The 20,940-nt window shown below is 58.3% G+C and overlaps 1 protein-coding gene across 5 annotated transcripts in view; it reads left to right on the top strand.

Moving 5' to 3' along the window:
- The window catches only part of EXD3 (exonuclease 3'-5' domain containing 3), a 74,103-nt gene that overhangs the window by 21,121 nt on the left and 32,042 nt on the right, over positions 1–20,940 (top strand). For 3 of the 5 annotated variants that reach the window (XM_031451031.2, XM_064490806.1, XM_064490807.1), the window contains exons 4-10: positions 2,423–2,596; positions 2,948–3,115; positions 8,019–8,072; positions 9,057–9,196; positions 14,757–14,857; positions 19,790–19,863; positions 19,970–20,008. In XM_031451031.2, the coding sequence (XP_031306891.2) occupies positions 2,423–2,596; positions 2,948–3,115; positions 8,019–8,072; positions 9,057–9,196; positions 14,757–14,857; positions 19,790–19,863; positions 19,970–20,008 (750 nt within the window). The remainder of the gene's footprint in view (positions 1–2,422; positions 2,597–2,947; positions 3,116–8,018; positions 8,073–9,056; positions 9,197–14,756; positions 14,858–19,789; positions 19,864–19,969; positions 20,009–20,940) is intronic. The other 2 variants (XM_064490808.1, XM_064490809.1) reach the window with 2 other exon arrangements.

Here is a 20,940-nt window from a genome sequence, read left to right as displayed (position 1 = left end):
GACGAAGAGTTGCCAGGTTTCCTGAGTTCGCCCAAATGCTCCAGGGGAAAGTCTGCATTTCATTTTTGGTAATCACGCCAAGTTGCCACAGTGCAGAGGCTTCAAAGTCACGCTGAAGCCGAGTGGATGTCTGCCCTTGAGCGTCCTGGGGGAGGCCATCCGGTGTGTGGCCATGGCCCACATTCTGGCTCACAGACCGAGACACCAGCCACGCAGTCCTTTGACCTGTGGGCTGAGCACAGTGGAGGCATTTGTGCGGGGAAGGCTCACACAGACAGGACACAGGTGACACCTGGGGCTCCAGACATGGGGAATGCTCCCAGGTGAGAGCTCCAGGCTGGCCTGGGCCCCAGAAGCTATCGGCATGCAAAGAGTTGAGAAGGGCCATGGGGCCGAGGGCAGAGGGGTCTGTGGCCCCCTGATGACCACCTCTTCATCGCTCTCGTTGCTGGGCGCCGGGGCCCTGTGACCCAGGCTTTGTCAGCAGGACCCTGGGGAGGTCACATGGGCTGCTGGAAGGTCTGCACTTTCTGGGGAAGACGCCAGGGAGGATCAAGGAGGCACCTGGGTCCTCAGCGGTGACGCAGCCAGGAGCTGGGCCTGTGGACCCCCATGGGGGTGTGGCTTGTGCAGGGCTCCACCTGCCTTGGCACCTAGGCAGAGCGAATGTCACCTCCACGGTGGTCCCGGGGAAGGTGCAGGGCCATTTATGCTTGGGGTGTAGAGGTGCATCTCTCCACCCCAGACCCCTTGGCACTGGGCACTGTGGGCCGAGGTCCGAGATGCTCCCAGCAGCAGCAGGACAGGAAGCCTGGCCGCCTCGGGGCCACAGAGGAGTCACGTCCAGCTTCCTGGGGCCCAAAAGCTGCACCATCAGGACCCCCCTGAGCTGCTCTTCGGAGCTTCTCAGGGGAAGGGGCAGAGCCGGCCCTCAGCTGCAGGGCCAGCAAGTCAGTGGTCATCTCAGAAGGACATGCCCACTTCCTCCCTGTGCCCTTCCCAGGCTTCTGCTGGCCACCACGGGAGAGCCCCTCTGTGGAGGGGCTGGACGCCCCCAAGGGAAACAGCAAGCCCTGCGTGGAACAGGTCTGGGGCTTGGGGACTACCCCACTGGGAAAGGGTCTGTGTGGCCTCGAGGGGTCCTCTTGGGCATTCTTCTCTCCTTCCTGCAACACACCCAGACCCAGCTGCCTGTCACCTTGGTCACAGGAGGGATTGTGGCTCCTTGGGAAAAGCCGCCTTTTGTGGGCACTGGTCAGTGGGCACTTGGCCCAGAGCTGGGGGAGGGGTCTTTCTCCAGCCCCTACCCTGGCCCGAGGCTGGCTGCACATCCTCTGCTCTGCCGGTGGCGAGGGGCCGGGCAGGCGAAGGCTCCGCCGGACTGCCCCCAAGAAACTCCACACAGTGTTTGTAGTGATTCCTGGAGCCTGCCTTCCAAATGGAGAACCTGGCTTGTGGGCAACAAGGAGCCGCTGTGCTGGAGGCTGAGGGTGGGGTCCACATGCCTGTAAGCCAGGACCAAGGCCAGAGCAGCATCCTTCTAGAACTTTCCTCCCCCCTCCCTTGCTGCAAGGGGGGAGCCATCTGGTGGTGGCACTGCCCCTCCTCCGGCAATGTGGGCCAAAGCCCCATGGCTCTGTAGGAACCGCAGCCCCTGCTGGTGCCCCGAGGCCCCCGAGATGTGCAGGTGGCCTTGCCGGCCCATCCTGGGGGGTGACAGCTGTCCTCAGGGTCTGTTTGAGGCTGTCTCAGGTGAGCTCCCTTGGCCACAGCAAGGGCAGCCCCTTCCAGAGGGGCCTTGGGAGGGAGGGCTGCCGCTCACAGCCTGCTGCCTCCTGCCGCCCTGGGCTGGTCGAGGGAGCTGCATTCACCTGCGCAGCTAAAGCCGGTGGAGGGGAGCGGGCTGGCTGCAGCGTCAGGGCCCAGGCTCACGTGGCCACGCGGAGGACGCCGGCTGCCGCAAAGTCCGTCGTGGAATGCACGCTGTTCCCTGGACACGTGTGGCAGAGAGCACAGCTGTTCCTTCTTGGCTCTGACATGCCGCCCAAACCTCCGGCAGCGCAGGAGGTGAAGAGGAAACAAAAGGCATTTTTAGTTTGGGATTTTCTCTCCCTTTTTTGTTCCCTGTTGCCTGCTGGGCTCTGTTGCTGTGTTACTGTCCCTGAGGGACCAGTGCCGTGTCCTGTGAGAACCACGCAGGTGGTCAGGACGCGAGGAGCGCTGCCGGGGTCCGGCTTCGGACCAAGCCCGGCCTAGCCCCTGGGGGACCATCAGCCTAGACAGTCCCTGTGTCCGGCCTGGGTGCAGCTGATGGGCCATCTCGGCGGTGTAGAAGGCGGGGAAGGGTAGTGCTGGAGAGATTGCACTTTGCGTGTTTCCATGCAAGGAGGAAGAGCTTGTGACAAGGTCTCTCTCCCCACAGCTCCGGGAGGAAGCCTGGAGGGGATTCGCTGCTCTGGATGACCCGCTTACCAGCCTCCTGGACATGCTGGATGGCAGCCAGGGTTGGCGGGGGAGGGGCCCCTCCCTGGAGGCCTGGGTGGCCTGTGAGCTGAAGCGCTGGCTGCAGACCCGGCCGCGTCCCAGGCCGGCCCAGGTGAGCCTCGTCTGTGGCCCCCGGCCTGGTGCAAAGGCACGTCCCTTCCTACCCGGTCTGCCTCTCGGCACAGTGGGCTTCGCGTCCTCCTGACTGGGTCTCTGCAGCCCGGGAGCATGCCCACAGTGGGCATCTCCTGACAACCATGTGCTGGGCCGACCTTGGCCCCCTTGCCTGCGACCTAGCCCTCCAGGCCCTGCCCGCCCTCAGGGTCCACCCGCAGGCCCTGGGCTGCAGGTGCTGGCCGTCCCGGGCCAGGCCTGATCAGGCACCAAGCCCCTGCCTACATCCGGCCCCGTGATCCTGGCCATAGGCCACTGCCTCCCTTGAAGCTGGGTCTGGGATTTCCAGGGAAGCCCGGGGCTGAAGCAACTGCAGGCCCGTGCGGTCAGGGTCCTCGCCGAAAGCCCCCCAAGTCTTGTGGAGCCGCTGGTCAGCATTTTCCAGCTGCAGGATGCAGACCGGAGCCCCCTGCTGGCACACATCCACCGGCTCCACCAGGAGGGCAGGTTCAAAGAAGTGAGTGAGACTCTCCCTGTGGCTCTGGGCCCTGGGGGGCGGTTCAGGGACACGCCTCCTCTTCTCTGGCCATAGGCCAGTCTTCGTGTGGGCCGGGGGTGCGCAGATGTCAGCCAGGCTGGGGCACGCAGGGCCTCCCCGCAGTGTCCTCGCCAGCCCTCTCCTGCGGGGGACTGTGCAGGGGGCTTAGGTCCGGTGTGCAGGGTTTCGGAAACTAGCCACCCAGGGGCCTCGCTCAGGTTTGTGCCTGGCGTGGAGGTCCTGGGAGCCCTTCACACACTGACCCAGCTGAGAAAGAGGCTGGACACAGCCCCCCTAACCCCCCGCCTGGTCTACATCACAGGCAGGGTCCTTCCTCCCCAGGTACCCACGGGGCTCCCACAGTCGGTCAGCCGGGTAGGGGCACCCGGCTGTGGTCCCGAAGCCCACGTGGCAGAGCTGCTTCCCTGGGACTCCACGGCCCTTCGTTAATTCCCAGAAACGCTCCCAGGGGTGGGGGTGTGGGACAAGCTGGCAACAGTCCCTGCCACACGGGCCCCCCACGGGCCCAGATCGGACGGCTGAGCCTGCTTCTGTCTCCTGTCCCTGCCCAGACTCACCCACCAGGTCACTCGGGCCCTTGTTGGTGTGGCCTACGGGCGGAGAGTCAAGGGCAGACACTCACTGCAGCCACGGCCATGCCAAGCGGGTGGACTGGCCACTTTGCTCCTGGGCTTGGTCAGTGACAGTGTGTGTCCTGGTGTCTGAAGGGCACCTGCATCCTCCTGGACCTGTCAGGGACCCTGCCCTGAGGTGAGGGGCTGCGTGCTGGGTGGTGTCCACTCCTGTGTGTTTGCTGGGTCACTTGGGCTGGGTCAGGCCAGCGGTGGTGACCTGTGGGGGTCTGAGTCCTGAGGGCCCTACTGGCCCCCCCGCCACCACCATCCCACCGGCCCCAGACAACCCGGGACTGGCCCTGGCAGGACACTCATGTTTTTCAGACCAGTTGCGGGGCTTGGGCTGGCATTTGGGGCCCAGATGGCTCGCCGTGTCAGTTGAGAGTCACCCAGTGTGTGTGATGCAGGACAGGCTGGGTCAGGAGGACAAACGTGGGCTCAGTGGCTGCGGGTCTCCGGGTGAGAACCTGGGGGCTTCTGGAAGGGCTTCGCCGGGTTTGCGGAGTCTCCTTTATGAGCAGTGCGGTCTCTGAGGGGAAGATGGAGCCCTGAGGTCCGTGGGCCAGCAGTAGGCGAGGAGGGCGTGGCAGGCTCAGTGTCCTGGGGCCTGGTGAGGACCCCTGGGAGTGACTGGGCCCCTTGTGAGGTAGCTCTGATCTGCAGCTGCGGGTCCAGGGGTGCCCTCTCCCTGAGGGACGAGCCCCGAGTCTGGTTCTGGGTCCAGCACCCCCACCGCCTTGTCAGGCACGGAGAGGAGCCCGATTCAGGGGCAGAGCTGCTCCCGGGCGTGGGGTGCGGCCAGCGTCTTCCTGGGAGGAGGCCCCGTGGGGACTGAGCGGCCCGCAAGGTGCACGGCCCAGGCCGGGTGGCAAGATGGCGGCTGCGGGGAGCCCAGGCTGAATGGGCGCTGCGCCCGCAGGGAAGGCCGGAGGCAGAAGGCAGGCTAGTGTTTCGAGTCTCCTGTTACACTCCAGCCTTTCAAAGAGCGTCTGGGCCTGCTGAATGCGCCTCCCTTGCGCTCCGAGGCAGGAATCCCACACAAAGGGGGCTCTTGTCCCGCACAGGCCCCTTCTGCGAAGAAAAGCCATTGTCCCGGAGCGGGGCCGCCCGGCAGGCGGTGCATGCTCCAGTGCCCACCGCCGCGCCCGCCCGGAGGGGCCACATTCAGGCCTGTCCGCCCGGATTAGCAGGGACTCACGACTTAATGTGCGGCGATATTTCACGTCCAGGGCGGCGGCTGGCCCTGGGCGGGATGAATGCCTGCTTTTGTCTATGGAGTTATTTTATTTACATTTTTTAAACAGCTTATCAAGGTAAAAAGATAGCTTTGCTTAAAAAAAAAAAAAAAAAGCCCCTTGGCTCCAGGCCTGCGCTGAGCCATGGAGGTGGGAGGCAGGCCTGTCCTGGGGCCTGAGGGTGCCGGGTCTGGGCACCTGCCTGGCCCTCCTGCTGGCCGAGCAGGGAGTTCGATGCGATGCTTTTCCCACTGTCACTGCCCCAGCTCCTCCAGGTCTGCTTAGTTATTTTCGCCTGGTGGCTCTGGGGCCCGTCCACTCGGAGGTCCTCGCAGCCCCGCCCTCCCCCAGGAAAGCCCACTCTGGGCAGCTTCCTCCTGCAGCTTCGGGCCCCTCCCCTCCTCCCCCTGTGCCTGCTGTGCGGGCCAGGATCTGGGGCCAGTCACAGGCACCTGGGCCAGCAGGAGATGGTCTCCCCACACCTGCTGAGCCTCCAGCGTGACCAGGCGGTGAGTGCTGGACAGTCGTCACCTCAGCAGAAGTTCAGACCGAGAAATGACCAGAAACCAATTCTAAGCCAGGCCCAAAAGAACCAAGGTGGAGGCCACGCTGGGGGTGGGGCAGGAGGAGGTGGCTGCCAGCTGTACCCCCAGGTAACCATGGCCACCCCCAGTGCAGTCAGGGTGCCCTCCTGTGGCTGGGTGAGGCCAAGCGGCCCCCTCCTTGTCCTATGCACCCCCTCACAGCCTCCAGGATGCAGATACCCCCAGGGCCGCGGGTGCAGAAAGAGGACACTTCCCAGACTGTCCCTGGGGCGTCCATGGCCTTCCAGCCCTGGGCACGCTGACCACACCCCTCAGCATCCACGCAGGCTGCCTGGCTGAAAGAGGGCACCCTGGGTGAGCAGAGCGCTCCAGCCGGACCTGGACGGAGGGCTGCTGCTCTGGAGGAACAGGGAGGAGAGGGGCTCCCAGACCCCTCTGTCGGCGGCACCGTGTGGCCGGGGTTGTGCACCCACCTCACAGGTGCGGCCTGAGCTGCACACCTGCGTGGATGGGGCCAGGCTCTGAGCACTGCTTGCCTCTCCACACTGGCTCCCACACTCCACACAGACAGGGGACACTGAGCGGACTGAGTGGGCACCACTGACCGGGGCCCTGACTGCCAGGACGCAGGTGAGCCAGTTGGGGCCAGCGTGGCGGCCCCGGTGCTGAGGTGCTGCTGGCTCCTAGGAGGAAGGGAGCTGGGCAGACAGGGAAGGGCCATTGGGGCTGGGTGAGTGCTCCCCCCGGCTGCCCTCCAGGGGCCCTGCTGCTCCGAGGGCAGTGCCCAGCCTGCCCTCAGCCCCACCCTGACCACCTGCAGCCCAGGCCACCGTCTCAGGCTACTCCCCAAGCCTGAGGCCTTGTTCTGGGACTCAGAGGGGTTCCTGGGGTGGGGGGGTCCACTGAGGAGCTGGATCCGTGGACAGTGGAGCCTGATAACCAGGCAGAGCTGTGAGGAGCCGTGAGGAGCGAGGAGCTTGCCTCAACTCACTGCCCCACCTCCCCCTTACCTCTGGGTCACCAGCCCAGGGCCTGGTCTGGAGAGTGGAAGGGTCCTGGGTCCCAAGTCATCCCTCCCACGGCCCCCTCTCCAACCGTGGCCTGGCCTGGCCTGACCAAGCCCAGGTGGAGATGTTGGCCCAGCAGGAGCCCGGAAGTCACACAAGGGGATAGCAGATTCAGGACACAGGTAGTGGGGTTCTGATCACCCCAGCTTTTGAACATGGTGTGTGGGGCCACCAGAGTGTGCACTGTGGCCTTCCTAGGTGGGAGTCCAGATCTCCCTCAGCTTCTCAGGGGCTTCCTGTCCAGAATCAACAATCAGAGCCATCCAGGGAGGCTGGCGTGCCCCCAGGGATGGTCCCCATGTTGGGGCACGGCCCCCCTCCCCTCGAACCCTAGCTCCTCCCCTGGCCCTGCCCCCAGCCCCTCCCCCAGGCCTATTCCTGGTCAGGCCCACCCACCTCCCCCGCTTCTGCACCCCCTCCTCCTGCCTCCTCCCCCTCCCCCAAACCCTGCATGCCCCTCCCAGGCACTGGGCCCCCTGGGGCCTGGCCGAGGCTGAGCTCCTGGACCCAGGCCAGGCCGCTGAGGCGCCGGGTCAGCGCCGCGCAGGGAGAGGCCCCCAGCCCCTCGCCCCCGCCCCACGATCCGGCCTGGTGGAGCTGCCTTTCCCAGGCCGCTATTTTGGGCCTTTCTGTGAGCCACAGGGGGCGGGGCGCAGGCCACCCTGCCAGTTATTTTTGCTCATAATGAGAGCTCGATGTATGGACATTATTAATAGCCGCAGCCGGCGCTACGTGCGGGCGCTCAGGGCCCAGGTTTTCCCTGTTGAGTCGGGGGAGGGTCCGCAGCCCTGGGCAGGGCAGCCGCCAGCCGCCCACCGGCCATCCCAGCCGGCACCACTCAGAGCCTCTTGCCCTGTGGATCCTGGGACAGCTCTCTGCCTGCCGCCAGCACCACTGACAGCCCCTTGCTCTGGGGACCATAAACAGCCATGCCGGGAACTTGCCTGGGGGGGGTGTGCTTCCGGGAGGAGTGGGCGGGCGGGAGCAGATACGGGGAGAGCAGTGCAGAGCGGTGTCCGGGCCCTGTGAGTAGGCCATGTGGGCTTCTACTCCTGCCTCCCTGTCCTCTGCCCGCCTGTCACAAGCCCTGACCCGGGCCACATGGCTCAGCACGCACCTCGAGGCCCTGTTCAGGCCACACCCCAGCCTGGGGGGCGCACGGGGTCCTTCCACCCACCCCACCGTGTGTGGATGCTGGCCCAGCACAGGTGGGCGCGTGGGCCAGTGTGCTTCCTGATTCCAGGCCCTTGGCCTGGGGGCCACGTGGCTGGAACAGGCCCCGTCACTGTGCCTGCAGCGATTGGGAGGTGAACGGGCCACCCTGCAGAAGGGAGCACCCCCAGAGGCTGCCTGTTCCCCCTGCCCCGGGCCCTGTGTGACCTGCCCCCTCTGTTTCCCAGGCTGTGGTGCTAGGCACGAAGCTGCAGCTGCAGCCAGACCTCGACTTTGAGACGGTGAGGGTCCTTCTTGTCCAAACTGTGTAGGTTCCAAGTTGCATGATGCCCAGTTCTCCAGAAACATGGTTTAGGGGGTCCCCGCCCCTGACCTCAGGGCTTTGCTTCCCACAGGCCAAGGCCAGGGGAGCTGGAGGGCAGGGGTCACAGGTGACCATCTGGCCGTATGTGGAGGGCCCGAGGGGAGGGGCCCGCGAGTGCCTCTGAGCTGTCAGTGGGCTTTGGTGTAACATGTTCGGAAAGCACTGACCTCCAGGAACCTACCAAGCTCCCTCTGCTCTGGGATGGCAGGCCAGGCTCTCAGGAAAGGGGGTCCCCACAAGGACCTCCCACTTGGAGTCCTGCCCTGAAGGATGGGCCCCTGTCCAGTCTGGGCTCTAGACTGTGTCAGGGAGGGGAAGGCGAGCAAGGAAGAGTCTGGGGCCACTGGGAGGCGCCTTTGTTGCCTGGTTCTCTCAAGGGGAATGGCCAGGATGTCCCAAGGCCCAGCACCATGGCCGGGGCTCCCTCAGGGCCTCCTGGAGGGCTCGGGCAACGCAGGGGACTCGTGTGCAGATGCCGGGCTCAGGGCCACTGCTGGTGGGTGGTCTCCATCCTGCACCCCCAGCTCGGTGCAGACAAGGAGACGGCAGGCTCCTGCAGGACCCCTTGCCTTTGGGAGCCTCCTGACCCTCATGACGGAGATGGGGATGAGCACAGGGCCCCCAGGGACGAGGACCAGGGAGCAGCGGGGCATGTGTGTGTGCACGTGCACGTGTGGTGCGCAGGGGCCTGGGTGTGGGGTGCAGGCCTGAGGCTGTGGGCTTTCACGAGGCCCCCAGACGCACTGCTGGGCCCTGGACTCCCTCGGGGAGGCAAGTCCCGTCGACCAGCCTCTGGACCCTCTTGGTTCTGACACTCCGGCCGCTCCCTGCACTGGGTTGGAGGTGAGTCTGACTGGGGTCTTGACCGAGGAAGGAAGGCCTGAGGGTGTGTTTCCCACAGATGAGCACCCCCCTGCTCCTCCAGGACAAGGTGCACCTTGTGGAGCGCTACGTGGACAGCCTCCCGGACCTCCAGCAGAGACTGCTGGCCCTCCTGGACTCCTGGTGCCAGCCTGGCTTTGACATCAGAGTCGTCGCCAGGTGAGCCCCATGGGGGCCTGGGGGGGCCGGGGGCTTGGCAGGGGCAGCAGCGCAGGGAAGAGGCACACGCACGCCCCGATGCCCTCAGCCAGGCCCGAGTCCCAGCTGGGTCAGCCTGGGCCTGGGGGGCTGGCGCTGGCAGCCTCTGGGTGAGAGGGGGTTCGCTGCTCCAGATGAATAGAGTTCCCCTCGGGGACCCCTTCCTTCCGGTCCTGGAGTCGCACCGCTTGTCCACCAGCTCCTCTCCTCGTCCCTTTCTCCGTTTATGAGTCTTCGTGGAGCACGTGCCGAGTGAAGGCTACCCCAGCAGTTACAGAGAGAAGGCAGCCTGCCAGGGGGAGCCCAAGTGCGCACACGCGTGTGTGCGCAGGACACGCGCGGGTGTCGCCTGAGCGTGGGGCGCGCGGGTGGTGTCTGGGAGGAGAAGGGCTTCCTCCCGCGTACCTGGGGTGGCCTGAGGGTGAAGCAGCACCGGGGGCCTGCGAAGGCTCCCTGGGCAACCTCCTGCCAGCAGGCAGCCCCGGACCCGCGCATTTGACAGTCGGGCCTTGGGCTCCAGGCAGGCCTCCCTGCCCCCACCCCGCCCCGCCCCCGGAGCTGTGGGCAAGCCACTCTCACTTTCTGGGTGTGTTTCCTCATCCTTAGGGTGAGACTGATTCTGCCCGTCTCAAAGGGCTGTTGTGACTTCACACCCTTCGAAGCAGACAGCGTGCCTGGCAGCGGTCCAGAGGCGTGTCGTGTCGTCGCCATGCTCTTACGGTGTTAAAAAAGAGAGACGCGCGGGTGGAGCTGACAAGTGTGTGTCCCGATGCAGACGAGGGAGGTGCGGGTGGAGAGTGGGAGGGTAAGGAGGGCCCTGTGGGGTTAGATTAAACTGCAGATATTGGCTTAAATTAATGATTTTTAAGATGTCCTTGTTCTGTGCTCTGAAAGGGCTCACAAGCAATGACACCCCGTAGCCGCGAGCACCCCCGGCAGCCCGATTCTCCCCTGAAAGGAACAAGGGAGAATGAAGCAGCGATGGTGATGGAGCACCACACCGTGGATTTTAAAAGTCGGGGGTGACGCTCTGAGGCGGGGACAAAGGCGCTCCTCTACAGCGGGCGTCAGACAACAAGTGGGAAGGAATGGTGAGGTCAGAAATCGCCGTCTTGTCTCCCCCAATGAAGTGACTGATTTAGGTGCAGATCATAAAGAGATAAACTAAGAAAGAGACAAAATACAAATTACCCACATCAGGAATGAGAGAGAGTGTAACTACAGCTCCTACCCACATTAAAGTGGTGGTAAGAAACGTTGTTTGCAACTTGATGCAAGTATATTTGACAGTTCAGATGTCACAGACCTAATTCTTGGAAAACACAACTTATAAAACTGATAATGGAAAAAATAGAAAATTTGAATAGTCCTACGTCTATTAAGCAAATTGAATTTATAGTTTAAAACTTTACCAGAAAGAAATCTTTATACCCACATGGCTTCACTGGTGAACTCCTTCAAACACTCAAGGAGGACACTGTACCAATCTTCTGTGAGTTCTTCCCGAGAGTAACGGAGCGCACCCTCACTTGTTTTGTTCAGCGAGTTAGAGCCTTGATACCAAAGCTTGAAAAGTACATGAGGGGAAAGCAAAGTTGAAGTCCAGTGCAGCTCATGAGCAGAGATGCAGAGATGGGAAACGGGATGATCAGCAACCAAGGCGACTGACAAAGAGCTGGTCAAGGAAATGAGAAGGCAGGCTCAGGGGGGGATATTTGCAAAGACACAGCTGATAAAGGGCTGTTACCCAGAATATGGGGAGTTCTCTTAAAACTCAGTGGGGACAAAGTGAACAGCCTGATTTAAAAAACGGGCCAGAGATCTGAACAGATACCTCACCGGAGAAGATGCACAGGTGGCAAACAGTCACGTGAAAAGATGCTGCACAGCATACGCCGTCAGGAAAACGCAGATCAAAACAGCGAGGCACCGCCACACACCCATGAGGCTGGACCATGCCCGGACACGGACGTCAGCACACGCTGGGGAACGTGCGGAGCAGCAGGAACCCTCATCACTGCCGGTGGGAACGCAGCGTGGTTCAGCCACTTTGGAAGACAGTTTGGTGGTTTCTCACAAAACTATTGTTGCCATGTGACCAAGCCATCACATTCCTTGGTATTTACTGAAAGGCACTGAAAACCTCTGTCCATACGAAAACCTGCACATGAATGTTTACAGCAGTTTTGTGCATGACTGCCAGAACAAGGTGTTCTCCAGCAGGTGAATGACTACAGCAACCATGGTCCAGCCAGACGACGGAATGTTTTTCAGAGCTGAAAGGAAATGTGGATGGACCTGGAGATCATCATTCTACGTGAAGGAAGCCAGAAAGAGAAAGTAAATATCATATGATATCACTCATATGTGGAATCTAAAAAAAGGAAAAAAGAAGACACTAATGAACTCATCTACAAAACAGAAACTCACAGACACAGTAAGCAATCTCATGTTTACCGGGGGAGAGGGGATGGGAAGGGATACATCTGGGAGTTTGAGACTTGTAGATGTTAGCAACTATAGATAAAAATAGATTTTAGAAGGTCTTCTGTACAGCACGGGGGACTGTGTTCACTGTCTTGTAATAACCTTCTATGAGAATGAATATATGTGTATAAAAGCACGGCTGGGACCCTGCACTGTTCATCAGAGATTGACACATTGTAACTGGCTGTATGTCAATAAAAAATAAATTAAAAAGAAAATAGAAAGAAATGAGCTACCAGGGAGGGTTAAATTAAGAGTATATGCTTGAGAGATACACAGTATTGTATAAAAAACAGATGAGCAACAGAATCCACTGTAGAGCACGGGAAACAACACTCAATGTTTTGTAATAACCTATAATGGAAAATAATCTGAAAAGGCAACATATATGTTATTTTAATAACTGAATCACTTTGCTGCACACCTGAAACTAACACAATATTGTAAATCAACTGTACTTCAACTTTTTTTTAAAGAAGCGCTATCAAGCCCTGAACAGGCATAGGGAAAACTCAGATGCATATTATGGAGTGAGAAAAGCCAACCTGAGCAGGCTGCACACCAGGGTTCCAGCGACATGACATTGCGGAAAAGGCCAAACTACAGACACAGTGCGGCGGGGGGGAGGGGTGAACAGCCGAGCACGGAGGGTTTGCGGGGCCGTGAAACCACCCTGTGTGATGCTGTAATGGCAGGTACCTGTCACTACGCAACGACCAGAGGGAACCCCGAGGTGAACTGTGGACTTTGGGTGCGGATGACGTGTTCTAGATGGACCACCGGGCGGGAGAGGCTGGCTGCGAGCAGGGCTGCGCGCGCGGTCTACAGGAAGTCTCTGTGCTGCTGCTCGGTTGTGCTGCCCTAAAGGTGAAGTCTACTTCTTTAAAAAGTTAGTGCACCACGATCAAGTGGAATCTACTTGAGGAGTGCAAGGTTGATACAACATTTGAAAAGACGTTGTAACTCACCCTTTTAACAGATTAGATAACAAAACTGTAGCAGTATCTCAACACATGTAGAAAAATTATAAAGTTCACACCTTATTTATGATTTAAAAAATGCTCAGCAGACTACAAATAAAAGGAAACTCCTTTGTCTGATAAAGGACGTCACTGAAAATGAAAAGAAGCTACAGCAAGCATCGTTTTTTTAAGTTTTATCGAGCTATGATTATGATATAGGGAACTGTGTGTTTGGAGCGTGTGATTTTGTATCTTTTGATGTATGTGTGCCTCCGTGAAACCACCACCACGTTAAGGTGCTGAACACCCTTTCCCCGTCCCCCGGGAACCTCAATCGGCTGTGTGTTACTGTAGATCCTTCCGCTTTCTAGAACTTTGTACGAATGGAGTTATGCTGACCAGCTTCTTTCCCGCTGCACGGCTATTTTGAGATTCACCCTCACGACTTCACTTTCCTGCTGAGCGCTGTCACAGCGAGCGGACGTGCCGTGGCTGGCTCGTCTGTGGACCTGTCGGCGGGCGTTTGGGGTGTCTCCAGGCTGTGCCTGTTGTGCACATGGCCTCGGCGACTGCTCATGCCCGTCATCCTGTGGGCGCGTGCTTTCGGTGCTCTTGGGCAAATGCCTTGGGGTTGGATGCCTGGGTCACGGGAGAGATGTGTATTAGTTTTTTGAGAAACTGTCAAACTGTTTTCCAAAGTGGTCGCACCATTTCGCATCCCTGCCAGCACTCGGCGTTGTCAGCCTCTCCAGGGGTCGCTGGTCTGATACACACGTGGTGGTGTCTTGCTGTGGTTTCGATTTGCTTTCCCTGATGGCTAATAACAGAAAGCTTTTCCAGGTGCTGTTTGCCCTCATCGTATCTTCTTCGGTGAATCAGCTGCTCCGTCTTTTACACATTTTTTACTTAGGCTGACTGTTTTCATGTTACTGAGTTTTGAGAGGTTTATAAACATAATCTGGATTAAAGTTCTTTATCAGATGTGTTGCTTGCAGACATTTCACGCTGTGGCACATCTTCTCATTCTTTTAATGACCTCTTTCAAATAACAACAAAAGTCACAGGAAACAAAGGAAAAAGAGAGGAAAGTTCTTTTATTTTTAAATTAGAGATTTTTTTCAAGAAGGCCCAACATCCCAATAATGGAAACCCCAGAAAGAAAGAAGGAAGAACCTGGAAAAATTCATTCCAGACCCAGTCCTGGGTTGGGAGGACATGGGGGCCAGTCTTAGCAGGTTTGTGGTGTGGCCCAAGGTGGATGGAGAGAGACCCACAGTGGAGACAAGAACCCTAAACCCTCAGAAAGAGCAGGAATCAGCTCAGGTTCTGGGAGCAGCGCCTGCCTGCTGCTAAGGGAATGTTATTTCAACCCAGAAGTCCCAGCCCAGCCAACTTCTCAGTCCAGCGCGAGACAGAGCACACCATCTCTAGTACGTTCCTCAGCCAAGGGGGACTTCTGCGGGTTCACTCTGCACGGCCTGGACGTGAGAGGGGCAGGGGCCTGGGAGCAGCCAGTGACCGGGGGGCTGGAGTGGGCTCTGTCCTCAGGACAGGAGACTAAGGAAGCAATGAAACCAGCAAGTGTTAGACTGCAGAGCAGAGGAGGGGTGGCTTAGTCACCAGTAGCATGTGCACGGTCACAGTATCGTACACGCAGCGTGTGCCGAATTAACTGGGAATTGGATGCTGTCGTTTGGGGATGGGGGCCATCTGAGGGGAGATGTTCCTACAGAACACCTAGCACTGACTCAGCAGGAGACCACAGTACAAGCTGCTACTTGAGGGCAAACACTAGACCATCTCAAAATTGTCGGCAGGTGACCAGTGCCGGGAGGGGCGTGGTGACGCGCCACCTTTTCTGTGGGCCGTGTGAAACAACTGGGCTTTTAAACTGTGCATGTGTAGGGTGCGTGCTTAGCGCACCTGGAATCTTGGGTTCAGTCCCCAGTACCTCCATTTTAAAAAGAAAGGAAAAAACTGTAGGTGTATGACTTTGATGAAAATAAAACTCTTGAAATGTCTTAACTGAGAAGAAAGCAGTGCTGGGCAAGAACCATGTCTCTCTCCTACAGACGGTACCCGCAGGTGACCTCTGTGAGGCTGGAGAGGCTGAGTCCCAGAGAGCTGAGTCGGCAGGTCCTGCACCTGCTGGAGCGCTACGGCCTGGACCCTGGTGAGTGAGGCCCCTACACCCTGCACCGGGGGCGGGCAGGCCCTTCTGCACATGCCCAGGGATGCCAGGGCTGGTGCTGCTGGTGGCTCAGGATGCCAGGATCCACTCACCCCAGCACCACCTTCCTGTCTCCTGCTTCCCTTCAGCAGACTGGGCTCTGTGAGCCCTTCCACCCACCTGGCGTGACTCCTGGGAGTCTGGGCCCCTGGGGGTGAGGACCTCCGAGGCTGCACCTGCACTGCACCCCCTCCGGCTCCTCAGCCCTCCCCATGGTGATCACGGGCAGCCTGGTCTTTCACTCGTCTCAAAGGGAAAGTCTTACTGATAGCGTTTTGTGGGTTCACTGTGTTAGATTATGGAAATTCTCACTTCCTAGTCTACTGAGCATGTTGATCAGGAACGGATGTTGAGTTTTATCAAATACTCTTTCTGCATCTATTGGATGACGACATGCTTCTCCCTTTGGTCTGTTAATGTGGTAGACCACGCTGATCAACTGTGTAGCATCGAACCAACCTTGCATTCCTGCCGTGGCCCCATCTCGGCTGTGGTGCGGAGCCATTTACACACACTGCCAGGTTTGGTTTGCCAACTTTTTTTTTGTTGAAGGATTTTTTCATCTGTGTTCACAACTGAAGTTGGACTCAGACTTTGATCTCCTGAAATGTGTGTGCCTGGCTTTGTGTACGAGGTTAAGCTGGTCTCTGAAAACACGATGGATAACCACCCCTCCTTTCTTTTCACTGACAGTGTTTGTCTGAGATTGGAGTTATTTATTCCTCAGAGGTTGGGTGGAAACGGCCTGTGAACCAGGTTGCCTTTCCTTGTGGAAACTGTTGATTCGTCTTAGTCAGCAGTGGGTTTTTTCCAAGGCAAAACCTGTCTTTCAAAAGTGTGCAGCATTCAGAATGTTAGTTTCTTGGGCCTTCTCTTTTTTTCTCTTTATTTCTCCTGATCAATTTCACTGGAAGTTTCAGCCTTTTCAAAGAACCAGCTTTTGCTCTCCCCCTCCCCCCTGCCCTGGTGAGTTTTGAGATGTAATTGGCATATAACATTTTATTAGTTTAGGTGTGGAATGTGATGACTTGGTATGTGTTTATATTGTGAAATGATCAGCATAGTGAGTTCAGCTAATATCGATCACCTACATAGTTACAAATGTTTTTTGCTGTGATGAGAACTTTTAAGATCTGTGTGCTATTGTTAACTACAGTCACCATGCTGTGTATGACGTCCCCAGAACTTGCTTACCTTAAAACTGGAGGTTTGTACCTTTTGACCACCTTCCTCCATCTCACCAAACCCCCACACCCACCTCTGACAACCACCAGTCTGTTCTCTGTTTCTCTGACTTTGATTTTTTTTTTACATTCCACATATGAGTGAGATCATACAGTACTGGTCTTTCTCTGACTTATTTCACTTAGCATAACAGCCTCTGGGTCCATCCATGTTGTTGAAAATGGCAGGATCCTTCTTTTTACAGCTGAATAATATTCCACAGTGTGTGTATGTACAGCAACGTCTTTGTCCAGCCGTCTGCTGATGGGCACTTAGGTTGTTCCCGTGTCTTGGCTGTTGTGAATAGTGCGGCTGTGAACAGGGGGACACAGATGTCTCTTTGAGATACTGATTTCATACCCTCTGAATAAATACCCAGAAGTGGGACTGCTGGATCCTATGGTGGTTCTATTTTTAATTTTTTCAAAAACCTCCATACTGTTTTGCACAGTGGCTGCACCAGTTTAGTCTCCACATCCCCCCCCAACACTTTTCCTTTGTTGTCTTTTTGATAACAGCCATTCTGACAGGTGTGAGGTGATTTCTTACTGTGGTTCTGATTTGCATTTCCCTAATGGTTAGTGATGTTGAGCACCTTTTCGTGTGCCTTTTGGCCATCTGTATGTCTTCTTTGGGAAAATGTCTCTTCAGTTTCTTTGCCTATTTTTTAATCAGATTGTTTGGGGTTTTTTGCTGTTAAGTTCAGTGAGTTCCATATACATTTTGCATATTAACCCCTTATCCAGCCCATGGTTTGCAAATACTTTCTTCTACTCCATAAGTTGTCCTTTCCTTTGGTTGATTGTTGCCTTGCTTTGCAGAAGGTTTTTAGTTTGATGGAGTCCACATGTCAACTTTTGCTTTTGTTGCCCTGCTTTTGGTTTTTTTGATTCTGTTATGTGCCCTACTCAGCCTACTAAACTAAATCTTAAGTCTTCCTAATTATATTTCTCAAGTTTCAATATATATCCATTATTGCTCAGCTCAACATATTTTCTAATTTCTATTATGATTTTTCTTCTTCTACCCATGGGCTAATTAGAAATGTGTTTCTTAATTTCTGAGCTATGTGGCATTTTAGTTCTTTCGGGTGTGGTCCCTCAATCTCACTGTGGTCAGAGACCAGACTGTGCTTTGTGTGAGGCCAGTCCTTTGGGCTGAAGTGTGTTGCCAGGAAGAAGCCTAACTTCTCACCTGGGAAAGTGGTCTCTCTCTCTCTCTGGCTGCCTGTAGGATCTTCTCTCTGCCTTTGGTGCTCTGCAGATTCACGTAAGGAGACCAGCTATGCACTTCTTTTTGTTTATCTTGCTTGGGATGTGTTGAGCTTTTGAATCTGTGGATTGGCGCCGTCGGTCTGTTCTGGACAACGCCCAGCCCTCGTCTCTTTCCGACGTCCCCCTTCTCCGCGTCTGTCTCCTCCCGGGGCTCTGAGTGTGCTGGCCCCACGCTCTCTTCCAGGCGCTGTCCCTGTCGTGTGCTTCTCATGCCTTCTCTTCGATGTCGTCTGATCTCGGTCACGTCCTCTGCTGTCTCTTCCACTTTGCGAGTTCTCTTTTCATCTGTGTCCAACATACTATGAAATCCACCCCCGATTCATATTTTGATTGTCGTGTTTTCAGCCCTGGAAGTTATCACTTGGTTCTTTTTCTGCTGTTTCACTATGTGTGGTTTCCTGTTGCCTGAAGACATTTCTGACTCTGTCTTTTCTTTCTTTGAATGTCTTGCTCGTGGTTATTTTATGATCTGTATCTAAATTTCGGCACCGTCTCTGGTCGTCATCCTCTCGTTTCTCTGCCTCACTCCGCTGGAGGTTTAGTTTGCTCCTGCCACCCTTGAAGAGGCGTCTGATGAAGGTACCTCCCTTCAGAGGGGAGGACGATGGTTGGGGTTTTTGCAAAGATAAAAGCACACCCTTGAGAGGTTTTGATTCATGAACAGCCCCCCCACTGCGTTTGGTGCGTAGGTGGGAGAAGCAAGCAGGGGTGTGGACGGCTGCGGGCTGGCAGTGCGGGTGCATCAGGGAGCCAGGAGCGAGGAGCTGCCCGCTGTGCCCACAGAGGGCCTCCACCTGTGGCATGCGAGCCCCGTCAGAGGCCTGGCCAGGCAGCCAGGCCCCTGAGGAGCCAGGGAGGCAGCTGAAGGAAGGAGCCAGCCACCCTCAGGCTGCAGATGAAAACCAGGAGGGTGAGTTCTAGACTCAGAAGCTCTGGAGAGGGTCCCAGCGGCGCAGGGTCCCAGGACCACCTCTTTGCAGAAGGGCTGGTGGTTCCTGACTTGAGGCGACACAAGGCAGCATTTCCAAGGTCCTAAAACTGCCTGCCCGGGGGAGGGGCACCAGCGCCCCCGTGGTCCTTGCTGTGTGTCCACTGTTGTGGCACGGGCATCCGCGTGGACTGACCCCGTGCCCTACATGGGAGGACAAAGTCTGACACAGTGGAGGGCTGGGGGCCTGCTCACCGCTCTGGCCCGCGCTCCCCGCAGGCCTGGCCCCGCAGCCTGGCAGGCGGTCAGCCGGATGCATCTGGTTTGCAGCCCGTGTCGGGTGATTGGGCCTCTCTCACCCTCACCTTCTCCTTTACGGGAGAAAGGGCTGTTCGGGTTTGGATTAGCCGGTTAGTGCAGGCGGCAGCCTGAAGCCCTGCCGCCGACACAGCCCTGTGTCTGGGAGGCTCTTGACAAAGCACCTCACTGGCAAGATGACGTGTAAAATTGTAGAGACGTCAGGAAAGCTGCCTTCTGTCTGTCTCGGAGTGAGACTTGCTTCTGCAATGACTTCGGATGCCTTTGCCTCCCTCCGGAGCGTCCCCTCCCCCCCTGAGTAATTCGTTCCTCTGTTCATCTGTCCTCCCTTCCTCAGGCTTGCAGTGCGGCCCCAGGTTCCCGAGTGGCCTGTGGGGCACACCCACAGGCCTGGAGCCCTCAGTGCCCTGCATTCCTGCCTCAACAGGACCTAGGGGTGGGGGGATGAAGGGCACCTGGCCTCCCCCCCAGCAGTCCCCAGCCTCTGGGCAGCCCTGACCTCTGCCAGGCTGGGATGGGGTCCCTGCTGCTAGGAAGTCCCGGTGCTAGATGTGGGGTGCTGGCTGGGATGGCCACACCCCTGGAGAGCAGTGGGTCCTGGCCAAGGTCTGGGGAAGGCCAAAGCCCCCGTGGGAGGTGCAGGTGGGCAGGCTCTGTGGTCATCATCCGACTCAGACAGCCAGGCTGTGAGGACAGGTGGCCCTGGGGAGAAGGGGCGTGGACAGTGGGTGCCCTTCCTGGCGCCCCCTGGGCTCTGACCAGGACACGAAGGTGAAGCTGAGGGGTTAGCATAGGTGTATGTCCATGAACAAGACAGCCCCTCCCTCGAGAACTTGACATTCCTGGAGAAAAGGCAGGAAAGCCGTGGAGCGGGGGCTGCCTCTACAGAGGGAGGGGCTCCAGAGACCCAGAGAGAGGACAGCGGTGAACAGCGTGGGGGGCAGTGGCCCGAGGTGCTGGCAAAGGTGGGTTGCCCTCCTGCCGTGGGGGCTGCTCTGCTGGTGGCATCCAGGCTGCCCGGGGGAGGGGGTGGGGGTGAAGGGAGCGGGAAGACTGGCAGGGCCCACGAGCCCCCTCCTCCCCCCGGACTCCTCACCCGCCCTCCACCCTGAGCCCTGCCCTCCCTTCCAGCTCTGTGTCCCAACGTGATCACCCAGCAGCACCTGGCAGCCCTGCGGTACCTGTGCCACAAGCGGCTGGTGGAGGTGTGTGTGCCTGCGACAGCGCGCCTGGGCTGGTGGCAGGGGGTGGCTCGGAGCAAGGCGGGCTCTCCTGCTCCCGGAGTTGCCACATTGGTGTCCGCTTTTGCAGAGAAGCCTGTCTCAGGAGAGCTGGGCCGAGCACGTGCAGGTGAGTCAGGCCTAGGGGAACCCCGGGTGGTGTGGGCGGGCCAGGATGCAGGTGCCCACCAGCTTTCACAACAGCTCACACAGCTCTCAGCCCAGGTCTGCTCCTCCAACGGCCCCAGCAGGTCGGGCAATGGACAGTGCAGAAACAGGGTCCCTCGCCTCCCAGCAGAGACGCTGGCATGGGGCCTCAGGTCTGCCCACTGCTCTGAGAAGGGGGAGTGCCAGAGGCAGACACTGACAGGGAGGGCAGTGTTTAGTCCCCCCACCCCTGGGTGAGGCAGGGTCAGAGTGGCCTGGGATGCAGGATCTTCCCCCGCCACCTATGGACAGAGCTCCCAGGCCCTGGGGGAGGACGAGTTTGCTGGAGGTGCCCCAGTGTTCACCAAGAGAAGATTCTAAGCTAGCCTCAGTGCCCGCCCGGCCCATGGCTCTGTGCCCTGAGGCCCAGTGAGCCCAGTGACCCGCAGAAAAGAGGCAGCCGCCTCTTAGGGGGAGGCAGAGGCACACAGAGGGCCAGACTGCAGGGTCTGGTCCTGGGTATGGGAACTGTGGATCCCATCAGGATAGTGGCCTGGGCGGTGCCATTCTGCTGCCTGTCCTTCAGGCCTGAGCTGGAGGGGTCGTCACCGGTGCAGGGCTGTCCCCGGGGTACGGTGTGCACAGGAGCTCCGCGGAGGTCAGTGCAGTTTGGGGCCACCTCCCTCCCCAGCACACACAGGACCTGCTGTCCTGAGTGGCATCCAGCGGAGGGCAGCACTGAGCCACCCCTGGAGTGGCTGGGCAGGGGCCGTGTGAGTCACCAGAGAGGAATGCGGACCCCTGGGCAAGGCCAGGAAGGCCGCCCCCCCCCCTCCGGGTGCCAAGGCCGATGGGGCGGAAGGGCAGCGGACATCCTGAGGGACGTGGAGGGGTTTCCACATATTGTCGTCCACG

The sequence above is a fragment of the Camelus dromedarius genome, chromosome 10, assembly GCF_036321535.1.
Source record: "Camelus dromedarius isolate mCamDro1 chromosome 10, mCamDro1.pat, whole genome shotgun sequence".
Classification (NCBI taxonomy): Eukaryota; Metazoa; Chordata; class Mammalia; order Artiodactyla; family Camelidae; genus Camelus; species Camelus dromedarius.
The sequence above is the reverse complement of the archived record's forward strand: the minus strand, read 5'-3'. Positions and strand labels throughout refer to the sequence as shown.